Here is a 24,566-nt window from a genome sequence, read left to right as displayed (position 1 = left end):
TTGAGGTTTATTGTTGTGGAAGAGACATTGTGTGACACAATGGGGGGTGATTCTCGTCTTGATAAATGTATGAATGAGAAGTTCTTTTAGTATAGAGTATGTTTGGGGAGAGTGCCTTCATTAATGCAACTTGTTGGTTTATTGTCGAATTGATCTAATACTTTCAATTTTTAGGTAGTGAACGATGGCACCCAGCCACTCTGGAGTTAATTTGAATGCCGCAGAGAAGAAGAAATGGGTCGTACTCTCACAACTACCCTACCGGGTAGCTAGATATCCATGCCTTATCACAATTCGACGGTTGGGCATTGAGTAGTGCTTCAATGAGCTATGTGAAGAGGGGCAACTAAATGAGCTCTTCATGGCACAGAGGAACCTCGCCTATCAGAGGCTTACACTGGAGTTCTTATCTACCCTTGAGGTAATCATGAACAGGAGGGAAATAGTTGCCATCAAGTTTCGTATGAGGAATGCTGAGTACACAGTGACGATGGCACAATTCAAGGAAATCTTTGGATTTTCAGGGGAGGTGTATAGAGAGCCGTTTAGCTTCAGTCACAATGCGAATGACTTTTGGAAGGCCATCACTACCGTTGATGACAACTTCGCCGCCAACAGGGCAAAGGGTTCTCTCATTAGGAGCCCAGCCTTGCGCTTACTCCAGAAGGCGTGTGTATGCTACCCCTTCGCGCGTCATGAGCATGGGAGCGTGCAGAGGGACGAGCTCTTCCTGTTATCGACTATTCTGCACAAGGAGCCTCCCTTGAATTTGGGCCACTTCATGATCAAACATCTTGAGAGGGCTTCGAAAAAGAAAACCGGCATACTCTGTGTCGGTGCGGTTGTGTCAGCTATTGCACTCCATATGGGAGTGTCGACGAGGGGCTTGGTCGCCGACATTGGTGATAACTTGATGGACTTCAGCTTTCTGAGAAGAACAAGGCTGGTCGGATTGGACCAACGAGGGCAGATATATTTGATACAGAGGGCAGCAGATCATTACCCCCTCCCGGACACCGTCAACACTTATGTGAACGGTCCTTTCCGCAAAGAAAACTGGAAGATGAAGGTTGCGGTCCACGAACAAGCCACGGCGGCGAATCCGCGGAACTTGCAATTTAGGGATGTGAGCCCAAGCTCGAGTGTTGATGAAGCGCCCCACATGGATTTTCCCGAGATTGAGATGTGGGTCGAGCAGAATGAAGAAGAAAATGAGGAGGAAGGTGAGGAACAACCGACCCACCAAGGGGGAGATGAAGCCGGGACAAGCACTCAGAGGACACGAAGCCGACAAGAGCGAGAAGAGGAGGACTACGGCTCGATCAATGAGAGGTTGACACGGATGGAGCTGCGTCAGCAGGAATATTGGGTCCAGAATGAAGGGGCAACCTGCTTTTGGTTGTTCGCGAATACCGGGTCCTCCGAAATATCCACCCAACACCTCGCCAAGACGAGGGTTTCATCCGGTTGGTAGTTCGTCCTCCCGGGGGCGTAATCTTCATTCGTTTCCGGAGGTGGCACCTTATACGCCCGATGCCGGTTCTGCTTCTTTCTGGCGGCGGCGGAGGGCGCAGCGGGAAGGGGCGGCGGGGCGAGTTGGAGACGGCTCCATGTCAGACAGACCGTACGAATCCGTACTGAATTCAGGATCGTACTGCGTGTTGGAGTTGAACGACCGATATTCGTCCGGGTTTGTACCCGGCCAACGTGCACCACCCCCAAACATCGGACTTGGGTATTCACCGGAATTCATTTTATAGTGTAATTTGAGTGTGGAAAAGTGAATGGAAAGGTTACTAATGAAGGTGGGGTAAGAGGTATTTATATAAACAAATTTTTCGAAATTAAAAAAAAAAAAAAAAAAACAAAAATGCGTTGCATCGTCCGCGTCGCCCACAATGGGCGGACGATGGCACGGACAATGCCCTATCGTCTGCGGACGATGCATCGGGCATCGTCCGCGCACAGACGATGGCGCGCCCGAAGCATCGGGCGGCCTATCGTCCGCCCCATTGCGGACGCCCTTATAATGTTAAGGAGTAAAGGCTGGTGAATTAAGGAAGAGGAATGCAGAGTATTTATTGAAGGTAATAATATGAAAGAACACTCCTGTGAAGAGGCCGACGACTGAGGTTTACACGTATATATATAGACTCCTAAGTCAGCTAATTAATTTGAATTACAAGAAAATAGGAACTTAAACAACTGCTGCATAAAAATAGGAGCTAAACAATCCTCTCCACCTGCTTCCTCACTTCCCTCCGTTGGCCAAACCACTTTTGTTTCCCCTCGCCGCCTGTATATTCTCCAACTGTTATCCGTGTTAGATAATGAGATGTTACTCCAAAGACTTTTACCTGGCACTTAAAGCCACCAACTTATGGCAAGTTTTCAGCCCAATCTCAATGTGATTTGATCGATCTTAAGCATATGCATTAGTCTCGCGAGTATAAATAAGACCTAAGGACATTGGAATAGGGACTCTTGGCACCCTAGAGAAAGAACTTAACTAAAAGAGAGACATTCAAGAGCTGCAAAAAAAGATTGAAGCTTTCATCTACCGAATATCTGTCCACATTGACATTTACATCAATTAATGTTGTGATTGTGACCACCACGAGTGGCTAGTTTGTAGTATGGTTTGCTTAATATTTTTTTCATTTATTGAATGATTTGAGTTTTTTTGTCTGAATTAGTTCCTCTCTATTGCGCTTATTTTAATATGTGTTTGTGGTATAATTGTCTATTATTGTGTAATTGTCTATGCATAATTGTCTATTATTTTATGTCTCTTTAACTCAAATTTAGGAGCATGACGTATTGGAATGTCAGAGAGATATACTGAAAAAACATGTTTCTGAGTGCTTTGTAAATGTAAAACTCTCTGTTTATTTTTATCTATTTTGTTACATTGTTCTTTGCTTATTCATTTATGTCTTACATTTATGTATTATAAGCAACAAAGTCAAGGTCTTCTACATTGTAGACCGATCATGGAACATGTAATTACAGTAGGTGTGACACAATCAGTTTCTTGTAGAAGTAAAATTGTCCACAAACTAGATAACCTAAATAGATTTTAACTACCTATAGCAAGAGATTGCAATGTTTGTCCATAAATTTTCTAACGAAAATTGGTATAGTATAACACTAAACGGATCTAATGGTAAGTCAAGTTTTTGGTGTCACATGTACAAAAACACAAGGTCTCAAAAATTTGTTTTTTTTTAATCTTTTTTGATAACATTGGGCTTACAATATTAGTTATGCATTGCTTTGATTTATCAATAGGTGTGAGTTTTTCGTAACCAAATTAATCACATGATATCCTGAGCAATGATAATTACTGATGACAATATAGCCCGAAATTCAGGGGCAGACCCGAATATCCTACTAAATTGAGGGTTAGGGTTGAAATTTGTAGCTCATAAAATTACAACTCCATTAATCTGGTGGTGCTAAGATTGTTATTGTACTGAATCGTGTTAATTTTTTTTTTTAAATATCCTAAAAAAGAGTTCATACAAGGCTTTATTATTTAGAAGTCCGGCCGACTTTTGGTATGAAATGTTAATTAATTAATGTTAGTTGCATACTTAAATTAATTAATGTATATTTAAATCTTAAACGTGGGGAATAATTGAATGAAAGAAGAAGTAATTTTGGTCTAAGGTGGGTGGTCAATATTGTTTTAGACAATGACAAAATATAGTTCCACTCTATTTAAATAAAATCGGGGTTCAATTTAGTGAGGCCTAGTCCAACCTTCATGGTTCCTTGGTCTGACCTAATACTTTAAAAATAGAAGATAAGAGGATAGGTATAAACCTTAGCATGCTACTGTGTAATTTTCATCCCCATATCCTCCACAAAGAAGAATTTTGAATTCTCCTATTACACACACATTTGGATTTTGTCTACTCTAGTATTAGAGTTCTATTGGTATCATCTAATTTTGCCTACCCAAAAGATTATATTTGGAGTTAGGGCACAAATCAATTCTTTGAAGAATAAAATCCGTAAGTTATCTATTCCGTAGAATTCATGTTTATGATTTATTTTCTATGCATGAATTTATTGTGTTCTTGGCATGTAATGCTGATTTACATGGGGATTGAATTAATCTAATAATCACCAAAATATATTCTATTTGTAAATTGATTTTATTTGCAATTCTTCCTGCAACATGTGAGGTTTAAAGGGTGGATTGGTTGAACCGCTTTAGTACCTAACTGAAAGTATACTACGCTACCTAGCGGGGGTAATAGGATAACGAATAAAGCCTAGAAAATGTGATTAGGTTATTCTAGGTGTATGATTCCCCTTAGATCAACATATGATCCCTCAAACATACAACACAGTCATGAAATAAGAACTAAGCGCTCGAGTTTGCCTTCTCGATTTCTTCTGTTAAAATTTTTCAAAGTTCAAATGAAACAAATTTATTGCTCTATTTGGTTGTTATAGCTTTTTCAGCAATGATTCGATACATATTTGACTGCATTGCACGTCAGTTCTCTTACTTGCTGATAGTAGTACTTTAGGATTTTTATTACTTGATTCTGTCAAGTTGTTCCATAAAAAACGATGACTGATGACCAGGATTGGGCATTGCCATCAGCGACAAAGTGCCACCCTTGTTCTTCTACTCGGCGGATGAAAGACAATGCATCTTCTCCGGTTTCGCCTTCTCCACAGCTAATCAAATAAGTGTTTGATACGCTCTTCCTTGTCTCAGTTTCTAATGGTCGAAGTTTTACCTTGTTGCCGCTGATTATTTGATATGCTTGGATTTTACATGGTTTTAGAGGGTAGTCTTGCGTGATTTTGATCACATTTTGTCTATTATTGGGGGTGATTATGACTACTTCTCTATTAGATTGGTACTTGACCATTTTGTGAAAAATGTGTAGAAAAATATTCCAAAATGGGTCTAAAATGCTAGAGGGAGAATCTGGAGTCGAAAATGAGGAAAAACCGAACATAGTCGGCAAGTCGCCGACTTTGTGTAGAGACAAACCAGCGTTTCCACCGGGAATGCAGCTAAATTTCCGAACTGAACCAGCGAGTCACCGATTTCACAAGTTCGACGAACCAGACGAGCCACCAGGGCATTCCTAGGGGCATCTACTGTCATCCCCTGGGGCGTTCCCTAGGAACATCTCCCGTCCATCCCATAGGAGACGTGGGAAGACTTTTCTTGTCTGTCTCCTAGGAAATGCGGGGGGAAGTCTCTCGTACGTCATATGGGACGTGTTCCGTCAGCCCCTGTGTGACTAATACAAGTCCAGGTACATTGAGAATTTCGTTGACAGGATGTCTAGATTCATCTAGTCTATTAGATCCGTAACTCTCAATCGTTACCCATCAGTCATGATAACACTATTGATTCCAGCATACTCCCCTACAGTGACATGACCTATAAAACGTCCTTTAGTCATGTCTTTACTTTGAGTCAGTCGGCGATTTCTGTGTGGGAGTATTTTGATGCCTGGTTTCATTCCTCGCACACACCGATTCACACGAGCACTAATATTGTACTTACACTAGGTCACTAGCGGAGGTCCTTCACTAGGGCTCCTGTCATGCATATTAGTTTTATAGTTCCTTGCTTGATTGTCTGGTTTCTTTGGACGAAGAGGAACGGGCGCAAGCCAACAAGCATAACAGTCTTCCTTTCCATCACTCTCATGTTATTTGTCAGGTTACTCAGCATATGCGCACCTATGTGCTGGCTGGTAAGCTCACCTCGATTCACTAGAGGGGATGCTTTCCGTCGATTGATTTCATGCCTTCATCTCCTAGACAGCGTGTTCTGCATTCACTCATGGTCCTTTGGCATCCCCCTAATGCCTCTTGGGTGAAGCTGAACACTAATGGAGCCTTCTCTACATCGACACTGGAGGCGGGAGCTTATGGCTCTCCTTCGAGGTTTATCGATGGCTATGAAGTTCTCTACTCATATTTGGATGGAGCTGGACTCAGCGGATCTGGTTACTTTACTGTCATCAGCTTGGATCTATGGAGCTTAGTCATCATATGGCTTTAATTCCAGCGACAGGTTTGATTCTCACACATCTACAGAGGGAAACCGTGCTGCCGACTTCCTTGCAGGGAGGTGCCCAGATCCCTGCCTTGTCCTTCTATGATTCAGTCTATGCGCCTCGGTATCTAAATGCACTTGTTAGGATGGACCAACTGAGATATCCTAACTTCCGCTTCTGACGCAGAGATGTGGACTAATTTTATTATTATGGGAGTTCTTGTTATTTCACTTTTATTTTTTCTATTTGCCCATTATAGTTATAGTTCTAGTTTAGTTTTGATAGCATGGAGGTACTAGACTTGTGGGATCTCCAGTTTATTTGTTCTTGTTCTTGTTTTAGATTCGAATCCTAGTCACTTTTGAGCTTGGATCATGTTTTTGAACAATATATTTTGATTATATTCATGGGTTGGGGGTCTGCCTAAACCCCCTCCCACCCGGACGTTTTTTATTTAAAAAAAAAAGAAAAAAGACATGACCTATAAATAGGGAGGCATATTCATGCATTCTCCATACCAAGACACCAAGTCTCTGCACTGCATAGTATATACGCTCCCCTTGTCTCTCTGCATCCTTATAGTCAGAACTTTGTCCTCGCCTCTTTCCGTTGGCATGAGCTTGTTCCGTCTGCGATGCTGCAACGGATATAATGTAGCCCTTTTTATCTTTGGAGACAACACGCTTAAATCGAGTCGAGACTCTCAATTCGAGAGCATTATCAGAGTGTATTTCATCTTGCAAAAAGAGACCTTCCTCGACTAGGCTGAATACTACACTTCTGTTACTTTATTTGTAGTTCAATTTTATTTGGAAGTTCCATTTCGATGAATTATATTACGTCCAGTTTATCTTTGCAATCAAATTTTATGCAACACAATGATGAAACCGAACAAATAAAATTAGAAAAACAAGTGAAGGTGATGATATATAAGTATAATAAATAAGTAAAGAAAAAAGAGGCATGGTATTGTTTAGAGATAATGGATTGCATAAAAAGGAAGCAACAAACATCACGTATTTAAAGGGTTTCGCTTCAGTTCAAAGAATCTCCTCAGCTTATGCAACGCACCACCTTCTTTCCTTCACACTCTAACTCTGACAATTTTGCCTCGAAAAGGAGCTTTCTCTCTTCTAGGCACGCACAATCCGAACCGGACCACCGGTTAACCAGCGGTTCGGAACCGCCGGTTCATGAACCAGAACCGGAACCGGCACCGGCGGTTAGAACCGAATGGCAGTTCGGCGGTTCAAGCCGGCCGGTTCAGGTCCAGAAATATCGCGAACAGGAACCGGCAGTTCGCCGGTTCATAACATTAAAAAAAAATATTATTTATAAAAATCAACTTTTATATATAAAAATCAATTTTCACAAATAAATAAATACAATAATTTCATAATAGCCCATATTTACTTGTTGGGCCTATGATTTTAAGAACTATTCTTGGTTGTTTCTCTTTTATAGAGACATCCTTGAATATTTTGTGTTTCACTTTCAATGTGGGAAAAAATATGTTGAAATATTTATTGTATAACTACATGCTTAGATCATTCATTTATCTTTTTCCAATGTGGGATACACAACTTTCTTTTGTTTTCTACTTTTCTTTATTTTTTACTACATTTTATTATTCACTAACTTTATCTTTATTTTTGTTATGATTCATTTTCTAAGACAAATTTATAGATAATAATAGAATCAAATAGAATAGTTCAATTAAATTTGAATATTGTATGTTGCTCATAATTTGTATATTTATAGAATGTGGGTGTGTTCAAATAATAATAATAATTGGATTTAAATGTGCTCACTTTTAATAATTCTAAGAAACCATTCTTGGTTGTTTCTCTTTTATAGAGACATCCTTGAATATTTTTTGTTTCACTTTCAATGTGGGACAAAAATATGTTGAAGTATTTTCTTTTATAACTACATATGTAGATCATTCATTCATCTTTTTCCAATGTGGGATACAAAACTTTCTTTTGTTTTCTATTTTTTTTTATTTTCTACTACATTTTATTATTCACTAACTTTATCTTTATTTTTGTTATGATTCTTTTTCTAAAACATATTTATAGATAATAATAGCATCAACTAGAATAGTTTAATTAAATTTGAATGTTGCATGTTGCTAATAATTTGTATATTTATAGAATGTGAACGTGTTCAAATAATTAGATTTAAATGTAAGTATGTTGCTAATTTTTCTCAATATATTGATTAAAATGTGAATAAAATAATAATTAATATAATTGGTATAATAATGATAAAAATAAATAACTAAAGAATGATTTGTTTAGTGATATAATATAGTTTATATATTAGTAGTAGACTAATAGTATGATTTTGTATAATAGTTGTTATTCTAATAGATGTAGTATAATTTATATAAATAAAATTATTATTTGTCAATATATTCTTGATAGATAAGAATAAACAATTATTGAGTAATATGATTTGTATATAGATAAATAATTATTCATATTATAGTTATCACTAGATTAATACAATTTGTATAATAATTATTCTCTTAATGTGTATAATGGTATTTATTAGTTAACATACACATAAACTTATACACAAACAAATCGATAATGATAATGAATTAAAGAATAATACTTTATGTAATTATATTTGTTGTTAAGTTGTAATAATAGAAGATAGTTAATATATAAACTAATATAAACAAAGATGATGGAGATGTATCATGTAGTTATAAATAAGGAGTTTTATCCCATATTGAAAGAAAGAGCAACACATCCAAGAACATGTAGCTATAAAAGAGAATCATCCAATACACTCTCTTTCAACCCAAAGGCTCAAGTCCAGCATTAAGAGTAAATTGTAACTTATAACTTGTGACTTGTGACTTGTGACTTGTGACTTGTAGTCTCGTTGAAATAAACACTAAAACGAGAAGAAAAAAAATTCTTACTGCCGAACCGGCTTGGAACTGGCGGTTTCGGCAAAAAACAGGCGGTTTTTTGAATCGGAATTGAAACCACCGGGACCCTTGGCGGGCCGGTTCCGGTTCATGAAAATGGTGAACCGTGAACTGCCGGTTCCGAACCGAAACCGGCGGTTTTTGAACCGTGTGCACACCTACTCTCTTCACGTGTCTACCACCATTTACATATACATATACAGATATACAAAAAAAAATACTCCACATAATACTATATATTATTGTTCATTAATATTATTGGGATGCTCTTATACCCATACTGAGTGTAGACTACATATATAAATTTTCAATGAGAAATAGAATCCTTATAAAATGACAACTTATATGCACTAATTCGATGAACAAATACTTAATTAAGCTCATTGGAAGAATATTGTGTACTCTAAAAACATCCGTCAAAAATTTAGTGACAGAATTGGTAATTCTTGAATAAGTTGATATGAAAAATAATCCTATTGAAGCTTGTATTTTGAACTATGTATCAAATATTTTCTAACCATCATTTTACCCTTGCTATACTAAAGAAAAGAAACCATGAACATTTCCCTAAAAGAGAAGATTAGAGAAAATGAGGGTAAGAACACAATCCTAACCCATATAAAAATATTAAAGTTTTCTTTATAATATATATAAATGCACATGAATGTCATTTTAGATGGAAAGTGGAACAAATCAACGAAAAATGGTTCAGTCCATCAATGTTTAACGGATGCCAGATTCAGATACTCCCTCCGTCCCTCTATAGCTGAGTCATATTCCTTTTTGAGTTGTCCCACTATAGTTGAGTCATTTCATTTTTTGACAAAAAGTACTATACTCTCCCTTACTTTACTCTTTCTTCATCTCTCTACTTTTTCCTTTCTACTTTATTCTCATTTTACTTAACTCATTTAAAACAATTTTTCTTAAATCACGTGCCAAAAAGAAATGCCTCTACTACAGAAGGACGGATGGAGTACAAAATTGAAAGTTTAGAATATTGCGACTAGTGTAGGACATTTTTAATACACGTGAACCGTTTGGTACATTTAAAATAATTTTAATTGGGAAAATTATAATATATGATAAGGCCATACCTCCCTAGCATCTCGTGAAATGTTTTGCCACTCCTCCATGTATTGAAATTGTAAATAGCTTTAATGAAACCCTTCTACTTATGCATGTTACTAATACATTATTCTCGCTGATTACTATGAAATTTTAAATGATTAAAATCAGCTGGACAACAACGAGGCTCCCTAAAAAATAATGATCAAAATTTGATGTCTTTTTTTAGGTAATGACCATTTTATGCTTAAAGCTATATTGATCAATGTGTGTAGAGAAAAGGACTTGTGGGAACAAGAATTCAATAATTCGGAAGTTGATCGTAATCCGATAAGGTGTTTCATTCGGTTGCCATAATTACTTGAGATTAAAGTCATGACAAATCTTATTTAATATATTTAATTGCATTTTCTCAAAAGTTAGACCAATAACAATATATATCTTAGTTGGTCTTCATAATACTAAGATTATATTGTATCTTATAAATTCGTAATCATACCATCTACCTTCACATCTATGACTAGTTTATACTTTGACAAATTTTAATATCCTATTACTTCTTGCGTCCCATAGGAATAGACTAATTGCACAAGTTTTAATACATAATTGGTAAAGTAAGATAAATGAAAAAAAAATTGGTTGAAATAATGCCGTGGATGTTGGGACCATAAATGATAAAGTAAAAAAAAGAGAAAAAAGTTTCCACAAATGGATATGTACTATTTTTATGGGACAGAGCAAAAAGAAAATTCAGCCTATTTCTATGGGATTACTCCTTTCGTCCACGATTAAGTGTCCTAAGTTGACTTGTAACGAGTTTTCAGAAATGTAGTATTTGGTAGAAAAAATTAGTAGCATGTTGGGTCTATTATTAAAGTAGTAAAAGGTAAATGAGACATTTAATTATGGATTGACAAAAAAGAAACTAGAGATACTTAATCGTGGACGAAGGAAGTACTATTTAATTTAGCAAACCGAAAACCACGTAAAATTATTCAAAGTCGTCAGGATTGAAAGTTACTCCTATTTGCTAAAATGAAGTTCTAGAAATGACTGAATACATGGTCAAACTTAAACGAATAGTGAAAACCTAGAAGTAGAAAAAAAAAACCCATAAACATACACCAAAGAGCACTAACAAATGATCCTCACCAACAAAAAAAAACAGCGATAAATCCATGTAATAATATAAACTGAAAACGTTAATGATCTGATAATTAAAAAAACTAGTGAATTAATGAAGAAGGAACAAGATGGTAGCTAGAATGGCGGCCTACCCGTAGCCCAAAACGCATCGTTTTGCATCTGAATCGGGTTAAAAAGATTAGGCGGCATCCCTTGCAAGTCCCCCATCAACTGCTGAATTTGCGGCGGCGGCGATCCTCCTTGAACTTGGGCCGCATTCTCATCCTCATCCAGCGGCAATCTCTCATACGCCGCATTGCTAAACGAGGCCGCCATTACAATAACGGGCGCCGCCGCGAGAAGCTGCCCGACCGCGCTGCCCCCGACCACCTGCCCCTGCCCGCCCGCGAGGTACACGGTGAGCCCTGTGGCCGCGGGTGGGGGCAGGAACGACCCCAAGAGCGACAAGATCTCGAATCTCCCGTGCAGGGTCGCGACTGCCCCTGCCCCGGGCTGCCTCAGCGTCACGTTGGCGACGCTGCCCATCCCGCTCATCACGCACACGCCCCTCTGGCGGCGGCGGGCGAAGGTGGAGACGGCGTCAATGACGTCGCAGCCGTCGGAGATCTCCATGACGTGGGTGCGGAGGGCGTTGACGCTGTCGTGGGTGACGATGATCGGCGGCTTCGGCTTGTTCTTCGACACGGCCGGGCGGCCTCGGGGCCTCCGGGTTACGGACAGCTCCCCCTCGCCCGTGCCTGGGCCGCTCTTGTTTAGGTCGCTGGTCTCGCTTTGTTCTTCTTCTTCTTCTTCTTCGGAGGTTTGGTGCTGCTGCAAATTGAAATCCCTTGTGTGGAATGGTGGTGGGAGTTGATGGCCATCCATCCAATTCAAATTCTTCTAGATTAATTACAACACAATAAAGGGTTTAATAATTCAAGAAAAGAGAAGGATTAGTAGTGGAAGGAGAAATAAATTAAAGGGGGGAGAGAGAGAGAGAGTGGAATTAATGTGAGTTTCTTGCTTTCCTTTTGGGTTGTTTAATGAATCTTGCTACTCATAGTATTTGTAAAGAAGTTGAGAATTTGGGTGTTGCCAACCAAATTGTGAGAGGAATCTACCATCTCTTCCAACTAAATTTGGATGGCTGGGCTGGCTTGATTTCAAACTTCAAGGGGCTACTTTTGGTTTATTTTATTTTATTTTATTTTATTTTATTTTATTTTATTTTATTTTATTTTATTTTATTTTATTTTATTTTATTTTATTTTATTTTATTTGTTCATATATAATAGGTGGGCCTCTAATTTCTCATGTCTATCTAGTATATGTTCACACTATCTCCGCCAAATGCCCACCAAATTCAACTTCTCTTTGTTCATTTGTAAAATAAGAGGGGTTTTAAAATATATACTCCCTCCGGCTAAAAAAAAAAAATTCGTTAATAGATATCATGAATGTTAATGATAAATTGGTAAAATAAGAGAGACGGAGGAAAATATTAGATCAAGTAGGAGAAAAAAAGAGAAGAAGTATGTAAAGTAATAGAGAGAGGAGAAAAAGTGGGTAAATATGAGAGAAACTTTCCATTTTTAGAAATAAAATTATTATTTGTGAGTATTCTAAAATGGCAAAATGAGACTAGTTTTTAATACACGAATAGAATATTAATTTGTCACGATCTTATGCTGTACTGGCAGGACATTAGTTAAGGTTTATATTGCTTGTTGTAATGAAGATCATATATCGATGAGGGATATTATGGTAAGTTCACTACTGCGTGTGCGTATTATACAGACAGATACTAATTGCTATCATACCGCAGTTATCAAGATAAGATTGTTAATTACAGTCCCTAAAACCAACCACCTGTGAATATTTGTGTGCAACCGATATAACTACTTCTAAACATTATCAATTATTTACGAATTATTGCAATGTTATATTTATAGGAGTATATATTATGTAATCAAATAATAATTAGATTTTAAATTTTAACCAAGAATAATTATTAATAATTTGATTTGGCGAACTAATGACTCAAAACTCAAAAGTATGTCATGTGAAATTTCAAATGTTATTATTTTACTCTATAAAGGTACATTAATCATATCATTTTACCCTAGTAGTTATTTACTCCTTTGCAATGTTTCAAATAACATATAATTTCATTCATAATTATAATAGTCATCTAATTTTTTTAAAGAGGATTATTAATAGTTTCTTATCTACCCTGTGATGTGATGACTCAAACTCTTGACATATTGGTTAGAGAGGACACTTCTTACCAACAGAGCTTCACTTTATTGTCATAATTATGATAGTCATCTCCATACGCATGGTTGATGCATAATTTAATAGCACTAAAAACATATTGCAAATATACACGTTATTCCCTATGTCCATTACATGTGATACATTTATTTTGGGCACATGTTTTGAAATAGTGGTGTTTAGTGGTTAAATGAAAAGAGAATAAAGTACGATTGAGAAAAAAGTAGAGAGAAAAAGTAGGAGAGATGATAAAGTAAAAATGAGATAAAGTGTTGCCTTTTTTGCAATAAAAGAAAAAGTGTAACTTATAACAGGACACTTATAGTTGGACGGAAGGAGTATAGGAATAAAATAAATGGAAGAATAATAAAGTAGAGTGAGAGAAAGTAAAATAATAGATACTCCCTCCGTCCCTTAAAATTTGGCACCATTTAACCTAACACGGGTTATAAGAAATGTAATAGAAAGTGCGTTGAAAAAGTTAGTGGCATGTGTGTCCTACTTTTATATATTATTTTTAAAATAAAATGTGAGTAATAATGAGTTAATGGAATGTGGGGTCTACTACAAAAAATGGTAAAAGTGAAAGGTGACAAATTTTTAGGAACGGACGAAAAAGGAAATATGTGACAAATTTTCAGGGACGGAGGGAGTATAATAAAATAAGAAAAATAAATGCATTACTTTTTTTTACCAATTTTAAATATCATTCATTGACTATGCACAAAATAGAAAAAATTAATCATTTATTATGAGACGAGGAGTATAAAAAAGGAAAAGTAATAATCCCTCCGTCCACTATTAGTCTTCTCTACATTATTATCTCTCTTACTTACCATTTTTCCACTTTAATTATTTTTTATGATTTTTATAAAATGAGTGCCGAAAAGTCGACGGGACTTCTAATGACGGACGAAGGAAGTACTACCTATTAATTAACTTAATGAACAATAAAGTGATGCCCGTAATTTCTGGAAAAGATTGCAATTCCCATATAAAAATATCAAGTGGCCGTGTAACACTATGCATATCAAAATACAGATAAAATTTTCCAGGGGCTATCTTCCTTATAAATTAACTAAATGTCAATATTACTTTTGTTAATTCTGCATGACTATGATTACTTATGTTAAAGTATCCCGACTTTAATTTGATGTAAGTTTGTGTGACTATAACATCAAGCCCTTTATTTTACTCCCACATTCCCACTTAAGATTACACGTTTTCTTTTTTAGTTTGTCCCAAATAAGATGACACATTTCTTATTTTGAAAATTTTCTCTCTCCAATGAATACACTCAACCACTTTTTCTCATTCTTAATAAAATATTCATCTTTTTTTTCTCTCTCTATTTTTATACTTAGAGCATCCGCAACGGTGGCGACGGTCGCCACCGCCGTCTGCGCCGCTGGCAAGGCGAAGGACCGCCGCCGCTGCACTCGCGCCAGCGAGCAGCTGACGTGGTGGCACGGGATTGGGCAACGGCATAGCCGTTGCCTTCAATTTTTTTTTTTACTTAAAAATCGGTATTTAATTGTAAATAATGATAAAAAATAAAAAAAAATATTTTCCAAATCCAAAAAATATGGCCGTTTTTTTCCCATTTTTTCTGAATTTTTTTGAATTTTTTTATTTTTTTTCCCCAAAATCATCTATAAATACACACATTCATCATCCATTTATCACATCAAATCATCTCTCATTCATAATTCTCATACAAACTATCAACACATTCATCCCTCACTCAAAACCTCAAATGGATTTCACCTGTATTATGGCGGAAGCGGAGCGCGAAGAACAAAAATACTACGAACAACATCGTGCCGCTTACGAAGCATATGTCGCGGCGAATACCCCCGCTCCTCCTCCTCAACGAACTAGATCAAATCGCCGCTACATCCATCGTGACCGGGAGGGAGCCCACGAAAGGCTCGTTGCCGACCAGCCGCGGTTTCCGACAGATTACTTTAGGCGCCGTTTTTCGCATGTCAAAGCGCTTGTTCATGCGAATTGTCAACACATTGTCCGCACGTGTTGAATTCTTCCAAACAGGTCCAGATGCAGCCGGCCGGCAAAGTATCACGCCGTTGCAGAATTGTACGTGTGCCATCCAACAACTCGCTACTGGGCAAACGGCCGACATCTTCGACGAGTATTTGCATATCGGTGAGTCCACTGGAATCCTTTGTCTAAAGAATTTTTGCGAGGGCGTTCGTCCAGCTTTCGGGGAATAATTCCTTCGGGCACCCAGCACCGATGATTGCCAACGGTTGCTTCGTCTTCACGAATCAGTCCATGGCTTCCCCGGAATGCTTGGCAGCATTGACTGCATGCATTGGAGGTGGAAGAATTGCCCGAATGCTTGGAGGGGGCAACACTTAAGCGGTCAAAAAGGCGGCGGCCCAACACTTATCCTTGAGGCAGTTGCCGACTACCGCCTATGGATTTGGCATGCATATTTTGGCGTTGCCGGAGCCAACAACGACTTGAACGTGCTCTATTCTTCACCACTCTTCAATGATGTGATGAATGGTGTAGCACCGGCGATCGACTTCACCATCAACGGAAATACATACCACATGGGTTACTATCTCGCCGATAGTATCTACCCAAGGTGGTCGACGTTCGTGAAGACGCTCCACAACCTGCACAACCCGAGACGGGTTCTTTTTACGCAGCGTCAAGAGTCCACGCGGAAAGACGTCGAAAGAGCCTTCGGGGTCCTTCAAGCCCGATTCAATATAGTAAAGGCCCCGGCTCGGCTGTGGTACGTGAATAATATTGCCGACATCATGTTCACGTGTATTATCTTACACAACATGATTATAGCCGACGAAGGGCCGAGGGCGGCTAGCTTCTACGACGAGGATGAAGCCGGAAGCTCAACAGCGAGGTCTCCCCCCACGCCTAGGTGAGCATACGACGGTTGGCCAGAGGATCGAGACAAGGCACACAATGCGCATGTTGGCCTAATCAACCACATGTGGGCGAAATTCGGCAACGAGTAGTGTTTTTTTAATTTTTAGTATTTTAATTGTGTAATTTTTAATTTTTAGGATTTTAATTATGTCGTTTTTATTTTATTTGTCATTTGTAATTTTATTTAGGTTTTTTTAATGAATTTTACTATTATGGAAATGTTATTGTTTAATTGAATTTTAAATTAATTATGCTCGTCCTTGCGGAAGAGCACAGCTGTGGGTGTTGTGCTCTTGCCAGAGAGCAGGCAGAAAAAGTGGGGCCGGGCCCACAACCGTGCCGCTGGCAAGAGCACGGTTGTGGATGCTCTTACACCAACCTTTTCTCTCTCCAATTAAACACATTAATCAATAGCTCCAAAAATCCTGTGCCGTCTAAGAAATGTGTCATCTTAATCGGGACATATGGAGTAGTAAAAACTGACATTTTCCATCGAGTACTTTTATCCCAATTCGAAATAATAATCAAGGTTTTTCATGTATGAATAAGGAGGAGATGATGTTTGCAATGCAACTAGAGATGCCCAAGATTTTCGGTTCTGGCGGTTAACCGCGGAACCCTTACTTTTTTCTTGAACCGAAACCGCTATATTTTGAACCGCGGGCCGGTTCCGGTTCTAAATTTACGAACCGAAACCGTGCCGGAACCGCCGGTTCTGGACGGTTCCAAACCGGAACCGTGAAAAACCGCCGGAAACTGGCGGTTCGGAACCGTGAAAAACCGTAAAAAATCACCTAAAAACCGACGGTTCGAAACCGGAACCGCCGGTTATCGAACCGAAACCGGAACCATGAAATAGCCTCATGGTTCGGTTCCGATTCTACATTTCTCGAAATCGGAGCTGGCGGTTCTGAACATGAACCGTTGGTTTACCAACCGTGGGCATGTCTAAATGAAACGCCATGTGTTGATAAATAGACATTTGTTTATACCTACATTGAGAAATGAGGTTTATCAACAATAAAGGAAATGAAGCTGGCAAAATAAATTAGGTCGGGATTTGGGATGCAACACCATGTGGAGAGAGAGAGACCAGCCACGTGCCCCACATTCAATTACAATCTCGTCTTCTTACTTGGAGTAGTTCGCAAGTGAGGATTCTCAGAGGAGAAAAAATGTGTGAGGTTCCAAGAGGAGATGGACACGCGTCTTTACCCCGGCCCTCAAAGTCTATTCATGTACTACTTTCGTTTGAAATTTAAAGTTTCATTGTTATTCGATGTTGTTATTCGATGCAAGTTTAAAAAAATGTAAAAAAAGTGATAGGAAAAAATTAATAAGTCTTATTTCTATATATCCTCATGCTCATTTTAAGTGGAGCATTTTTTATTTATCATGAAATTTTATGCAGTTTTATTTTATTAGTTAAGTTAAAAGATTCCATTCTACAAAATATATCAATTAGAATGAGACATTTAAAAAGAAAAATATATTACTTAGAGTGGAACGGAGTAAACATGTCGCAGCCCACCCCAGGGATAGCCAAAGGAGGGTGTGGTCCGCGACTGGGGGTGGAAGAGAAGACGGGGAAAGACATACATTATATTGCGGTATTTAACTTGACTCGACAATAAATGAAGAAAAGAGGTGTATTTATTAATACTAATCAAAGCAACGGAGTAATAGTATCAAAGTGTTTAATGTCATCAAAACGAAAAATAAATAATTGTCTTGGGTAAAATAGTGTATATGACAGTGAAAAAAATAATATGGCAGTGGACATATCGTCAAAGAGAGTCATGAGTATCGCCCATGTTTAAAGACACGACGCACTCGGGTTCCAACAACTTCTACTCAACATCCGTCGCAACCATCACCACACAACCTGCACAAAAAGAAAACATATGCAGGGCTGAGTACTTGTTATACTCAGTGAGCTGTGCCACAAACGTTTTAACGATTATGTTATCCACACCATAGTGAAATCTCGATTTTTACCTTGAGAAAAATATCAACGAGATCACAAAAACAAAAAGTAGACTACGCAGTCAATTAATCTCCCGTTTTCACAACAATCCATCAATCATGATATCTGGTGAGGCTCGTTTCACCCATGTGTTCTATTATAAAACTTCATCAAATTCTATAAACTGACGTCTAAATTTGAGCCAGGTGTGTATGAAAGTCCGCCATTTTCAGAAAACGAGTTGATCAACTGGGCGGACGAATGGATCAGGAGAAGGAGTCAAATTCGCTGTGCAAACGGATCAAGTTGAATCAAATGACACGTAGCCGGAGTACCCAGTTAGAAGACTGATGCGTCACACAAGAAAGATCTCCAAGGCTAAAAGGTAAAGCAGACTTTTCAGAGAACAAATGTCCTAAGGATCAAGATCTCACGCCTTCCTATAAACGGAAATAGAGAAGGAGGAAGGAGGCAGTTACCGAAGGAGGAAGGAGGCAGCTCAGTAGTTCTCAGCTTTCTTCTAGAGCTGAAATGGGAGCTCCCAACACTCCACACTCTAGAATTCCGTAGATTACACACTTGGTTCCTGTTTTAGTTTAGTTTAGTTGTGGTTTGGTGTTGGCTTTATGCCTTCTAATCGTTTTGGTCTGTTATTCCGCTTCAAGAAGGAGCGATGAAACAATTTCTGTTTTCGTTTATTTATTTTCCGTTTACTTTTGTTGTTATCGACTCTTGATGTTTTTTAGTGAGTAAATTTAGAGTTATGGTTTCGATTCCAGTCGATACGCTCTTTTGACCATGCGTGATGTTTCTGATCTACTTTTGATTTTAGATCTACAGTGCAATATTTTAACTCAAGTGTTTTGTTTCGTTTTGGTTTGGTCAGATCTGAGTTTTCGATTTACGTTTCAGTCTAGTTGTGAAGAAATTATGGATAAGCTATTTAGGATGCTTAGATCCAGTAGCTAATGTCTTATTTCTGCATGATAATGGTATAGTTTCTTGTTTACGTAGTCGTAGTTTAGATATTAGGAGTACATTTAAGTTTACAAGTTGTTATGATGTTTCGTTTTTCGTAACTGTTCAGATCTATTTTATTATGTTTTTCATGTTGATTCCGTGAGGAAGATGAAGTTGTTAGAAAAGTTTTGCCTTATCGTACGATTTGCAGGAGACTGACAGTCGCCTACTTTATTCTGTTTGTCCATTTCTGGAAATTACACGATGAGTTGATCAAGTTGATTTTATTCTATTTAGCAAGTGGACCAGTTTAGTTAGTTTAGTCTTCCAAGTCAAGTAGTTTAAACTTAACCCACCCAGAAAAGCGTGGCAGCAGCCATCCCCATTTGTGTCCGCAATAAATGTAAAACACATCATCTCTGTGGGATTGATCCTTACTTCCCTTTACTAATTATTAGTGTTGTGGGTTAAGGTTTTGAAAATGCTCTGAGTTCCTCTGTTCATCTCACTCGAGTAGGATTAAGACGAGTTGATCAGCATGAGTTTTCACTGGATCCACCTACCGATATCTGCAGGTAAAGGCATACAATTGGCCAACTGGATCAATTCGTCTATCCAACTTGAGCAATCCATAACGATACAAGAAAGACAGACATCACAGAGACACGACAGAACGAAGCGAACGAGCATTTTCAAATGGCGTCGTTGCTGGAGATGATGGTGTTTATCCTACATTTGTTGTAAGACATTTTGGTGTAAATATTGTTAATATTTTCTTTGTTTCTTTTTTTTTTTTATTTCAGTTGGGAGACAGATCGGGGCGACAATAGTAAAAAATCAATGTCCTTGTCTATATGGGCCAAATGTTTGCCCTGCTGGTGTGGACCAACGGGACTACTAGAGCAAGAGAATACATATATGGGCGGAGCGTCTCAAGTTTTGTTAAAGAATTTTAGTTTAAATTTTGTAAATAAACTTTTTATTATTTTTTGTTTTCCCCAGTTCGAATGCACCGAATTCAGAAGGCAAACAGAGGGTGAAAAGGAACCAAACATTGTCCAACCAAGGCCACCCCCAAACCAGCCAACTGATTTGGATGATAGCAGCGAAGGAAGTGAGGACATCACCTTTGTGAGTCCGCTGGAATCAATAGCCAAACCAGACAAGAAGGAAACCACCATGGTCTGTGATCAAGAAAAGGATCTGGAGATAGGTTCACTCTACGCCCGCATTGAGAACGAACCAACCCATGCTATCTCCAACACCTCCGGGCAAGAAGCAATATATGCTAAACCAGATTTGCTGGCCGTTTTACCTGTGTTTTTGGGAGCTAGTGCTGATAGCCCAATTGAATTCCTTCATGAGTTCAGCAAAATATGCAGAGTGTAGAAAAGACCAAATGGGTCAAGTGAGGAGGACTTCAAACTAAAGGCCATTCCCCTCTCTTTGAAGGGAGAAGCAGAGACTTAGTTTAGGGGATTAGAACCCAAAATCATCATAACATGGTCAAATTTCAAGGGGGAGTTCCTAAACCAATTCTTTACAGCAACAAAAAAAATTCACTCCGAAGGGAAATCAGAGAAGCCACCCAAGGGTATGATGAATGCCTGAGTAAATTTTGGCACAGATACAGAGGTCTTCTGGACGCATGCCCGAACCACAACATGTTGGAAGTGGAAATCTACTCAAGGTTCTATGAGGGAATGAATGCAAAGAGTAAGGACCTGGTCAATTCATCAAGCGTGGGATGTTTCTCCAAACTCAGGTTGAGTAAGGCCAAGATTGTCATGAAGAAACTTCTCAGTGCGAAAAGAGAGTACGATGATACATCGATCACCACATCCCAAGGGAATGAGATGAATACCCCCACGATGGATGACAACAATCAGCAGAAGAACCGAATCGACAAACTCAAGGAAGCGTTCAGTTCAGTGATTGAGTCAAGACATCTGCAGGTTCCTTCAATCGACCATTTCCAGGCTGGTCAAGTGAGTCATCGCCAGAATACGAGAGACATCTGGAATTCGAATAGGAATTGGAATCTTGGAGGGCAAGCGGAAGTGCACCTACATAAATACCCACATTGCGGAGAATGGAGTTGGGCGGAAGGATATCCACCTTTCCTATACCAGTCAGAACCACATCCAAATGCCACCCAAATGCCCACATGGGAAATGGAATATCCAGATCACCAATCTTACCCCGATTTTCAAAACTATGAGTTCAGTCAACCGGTGCACCAAACCGTCTGCTCCAACAATTATCCATCTTTCCAAGATCAAACCCAATACTCATGGCAAGGTGAGGACTGGCAAGCTCAGAATCCCCAGTTTTACCAAAGCCAAGTCCACCTCGATCAACATCAATATCACTCTCATCCTCAACAATATTATGGGCCACCCATGGACAGGGATTGGCATACAAATTATACCAAAGAGAGGCTTGAGGGATTGATCGTATCCTAGCTGAGCATGAGGCATTGCTTGAAATCAAATGATGAACTGGCACTGGAGATGCAACATACATATGATGAGCAGAAATCCAGCATGGATGAAATGATCAAGAAGGTCGCCCTACTAACTGACATTATGAAGGGAATACAAGAGGACAGAGCAAGTTCTAGGGTGGACGAGAAAAGGGTAGATGAAGATGGAGTGAGCGAGCCTGAGGAAAAAGAATCATCCAATACAAAGCAAGAGTCGGAGGTACCACTGGAGAAGCAAGAAGAGGTAGAAGCTGCTGAGGCCGGACTAGCAGAAGAGGAATCCCAAGCTGAAGAAGAGTCAATCACCGTGCCCCTCAATGATGAAAATTCACAGGAAGTTCCAGTGGAAGCAAAGGATGAACTTCAAGGAAAAGAAGAAAAGCGTGGTGTGGAATTCAGCAATACACTATTCTACCTCCAGACAAGAACATGTCATGTACTCAATGAGAACGAGGAGAGATTTATATCTAGAGTAGAAGGAGATAGTACACCGACAGAGAGACCACCTCCGGTGCTTGATAAGCCTGATGGATGCTACGAAGAAGAAGGATCAGAGCCGAAAGAGGAGAGGCCCAAGAGAAAAGCTGCAAGATTCACCTACTAGGTGCAGCTACAACCGAGGCCTGGACCACTCAAAGTAAAAGAACCTCTTGACCCTGGACTACGCCCCAATGAAAAGAAGAAAGTCCAGGGCACCTACAAGAATCACAAGAAAAAGCGGAGGATCGTAATGGTGATGTACTCTCAGAAAAATTGGTGCATAGGAAGAAGAAGAGTTAATTCAGGATCTCCAGTTGAGAATTATTCCCATAACGGTTTGCTGACTTCTGAATTGATCAAGTTGGGAAGGAATTCAAAACAACTTGATCCAGCTAGTTGCAAAAGTGGCAACGAGAACCAGATGATAGATGACTGTGAAGAGGGAAGGAAGTTGTCGACAAGTACACACGAAGATGTGATGGCTACACGCAAGGAAGAAAGTACTACTACTCCTCTAGTCTCAATGGGAATTGAATTCAGTCAAGTTCAAATGAGCAAGGACCAACCCACCAGAGACATCCACCACATCCTGGGAATTATGAAGTCTCAAGGAAGTATCCTATTCTATAACTTTTTCTTATTAGTACATCTAAAGAGATTGGTAAATAAATCGGCAGTATGCGTAGCGGGAGGAATCCCAATATGCATATTCAGCTTGATCAAGTAAATAAATGATCGTTGGACAGTTCTCGGAGATTCGCTTACTCAGCTCAGTACACATATAAGAGCAAGACACTTGATCAAGTGGATTCCGAGAATTTCCCACGGCTTGGAATAAATGTTGTTCTTTTTGCTTCTTATTTTATTTTAAGAAAATCCCAATCAAAATTAATTTTAGAAAATGACAAAAATATTTTTCGAAAACTTTTGGATGTATCTGGAGGGGATTTTAATTTCAACGTAATATTTTTTTGAATCTTGAAAATCTGATACGCTCGGATTTTGTACTATTTTAAGGTCATTTTTTGGTCCGTTTAGAGTGTCAAAGTTGCATTACATGTCCATTATTTGCATATTTTATCCATTTTGGTATTTTGACGTGTTTTGTGAGAAATATGCAAAATAGAACTGAAGCGCAACCCAGCGGCCCGCTGGACCCATGCCAGCGGTCGCTGCAACAAGTCCAGAGAGTTCTGGAGCTGTCCAGCGGCCCGCTGGGCCCGGTCGCGCACGATAGCTTGTGTTCAAACTTAATTTTCCGACGATTGTGAAATTCGATCAGGGTGTTCTAAAAACAATTCTCTTCGTCTTTGAAAGAGCTTCGTGTTGGTACCTTGATCATCTCAATCGGAGTTCCGTGGAGAAAGTTATGACCATTCTACAAAAGTCACGCAAAGGTGTCAAGTGCAGAATTTTAGGCGAAAATTCAAAGAAGGAAAGAAGACATTACCTTGTGAAGCCAAATCTTTTCCTTAACCTATGGGGCATGAAAATTCCATATTTCCTATTGCTTGGAGGAAACTTTTTACCAAATCTAAATAATTTTCAAGCTATATATACCCCATAACCTAATTCATAATATTCACCCTTCCATAGCCCCCAAAAGGGGAGCCTTCATAGCTCCTTCTCCAATCTTAATCCTTCATCTAGATTTTCTTTTTGCCAATTAATTCCATAGCATAAATTTGAGAGTTCTTCATAGTACAAGGGGCTGAAGAAGTAAGCAAGAGATCATCAAAGAGCTACAAAGATTCAACCTTTGGGTTTTATTTGCTTTAGCACTTATGTTCTTTTTGTTTTCCCTACAATCTATGTGTTTATCTTATTCTACCATGTGTAACTAAACTCGTAGGATTCTAGGGAAGTGTTTGTAACGACTTTAGTTATACAATTTTGTTGGGATCAACACATAAGGCTTAAACACTCTTGAATAGATCACACACACTCACTGTAATATGAAGTACTCACACACTTATGCAGAAAACACACACTTTCACACTTAGAGTAGAGAAGATGAAATCTTGGAGAGAAAACTGGAAAAACTCTTTATTGAATCCCTACTTCTACATACAAACGGTATTGAGCTATATAAAGCTCTACAATCAAGTAGCAACTGCTACTAACTAACTAACTACAAGAATCAAGAAAGCAACAAAGCTAACTGTTACATTCTAACAAACTAACTGCTATTTCCAACGGCTAGTTCTTCTAGCTTCCTTCTTCACTTCATCAGCCTTTAGCTTAGCTTCTTTCTTCCCTTCTTGCAACTGAATGAGCACTCCCATTCTTACAATTCTC

At 38.7% G+C, this 24,566-nt stretch overlaps 1 protein-coding gene and 1 long non-coding RNA gene across 2 annotated transcripts; one reads left to right on the top strand and one right to left on the bottom strand.

Moving 5' to 3' along the window:
• Positions 1-3,929: 3,929 nt before the first annotated feature.
• LOC121758438 lies at positions 3,930-6,358 on the top strand. Its single transcript, XR_006041458.1, has 3 exons — positions 3,930-4,019; positions 4,603-5,291; positions 5,705-6,358. It is a non-coding gene; the product is annotated as an uncharacterized LOC121758438 (long non-coding RNA).
• Positions 6,359-11,234: 4,876 nt separating this feature from the next.
• On the bottom strand, positions 11,235-12,330 carry LOC121757938 (AT-hook motif nuclear-localized protein 24-like). The gene has a single exon (XM_042153385.1). The coding sequence runs from the start codon at positions 12,067-12,069 to the stop codon at positions 11,320-11,322; it is 750 nt and encodes a 249-aa protein (XP_042009319.1). The 5' UTR covers positions 12,070-12,330; the 3' UTR covers positions 11,235-11,319.
• Positions 12,331-24,566: the final 12,236 nt, after the last annotated feature.

This window comes from Salvia splendens, chromosome 12 (assembly GCF_004379255.2).
Source record: "Salvia splendens isolate huo1 chromosome 12, SspV2, whole genome shotgun sequence".
Classification (NCBI taxonomy): domain Eukaryota; kingdom Viridiplantae; phylum Streptophyta; class Magnoliopsida; order Lamiales; family Lamiaceae; genus Salvia; species Salvia splendens.
The sequence above is the reverse complement of the archived record's forward strand: the minus strand, read 5'-3'. Positions and strand labels throughout refer to the sequence as shown.

Excerpts from the sequence above, each read along its gene's own strand:
- LOC121757938 (XM_042153385.1), bottom strand. The coding sequence starts at position 12,069 with ATGGATGGCCATCAACTCCCACCACCATTCCACACAAGGGATTTCAAT.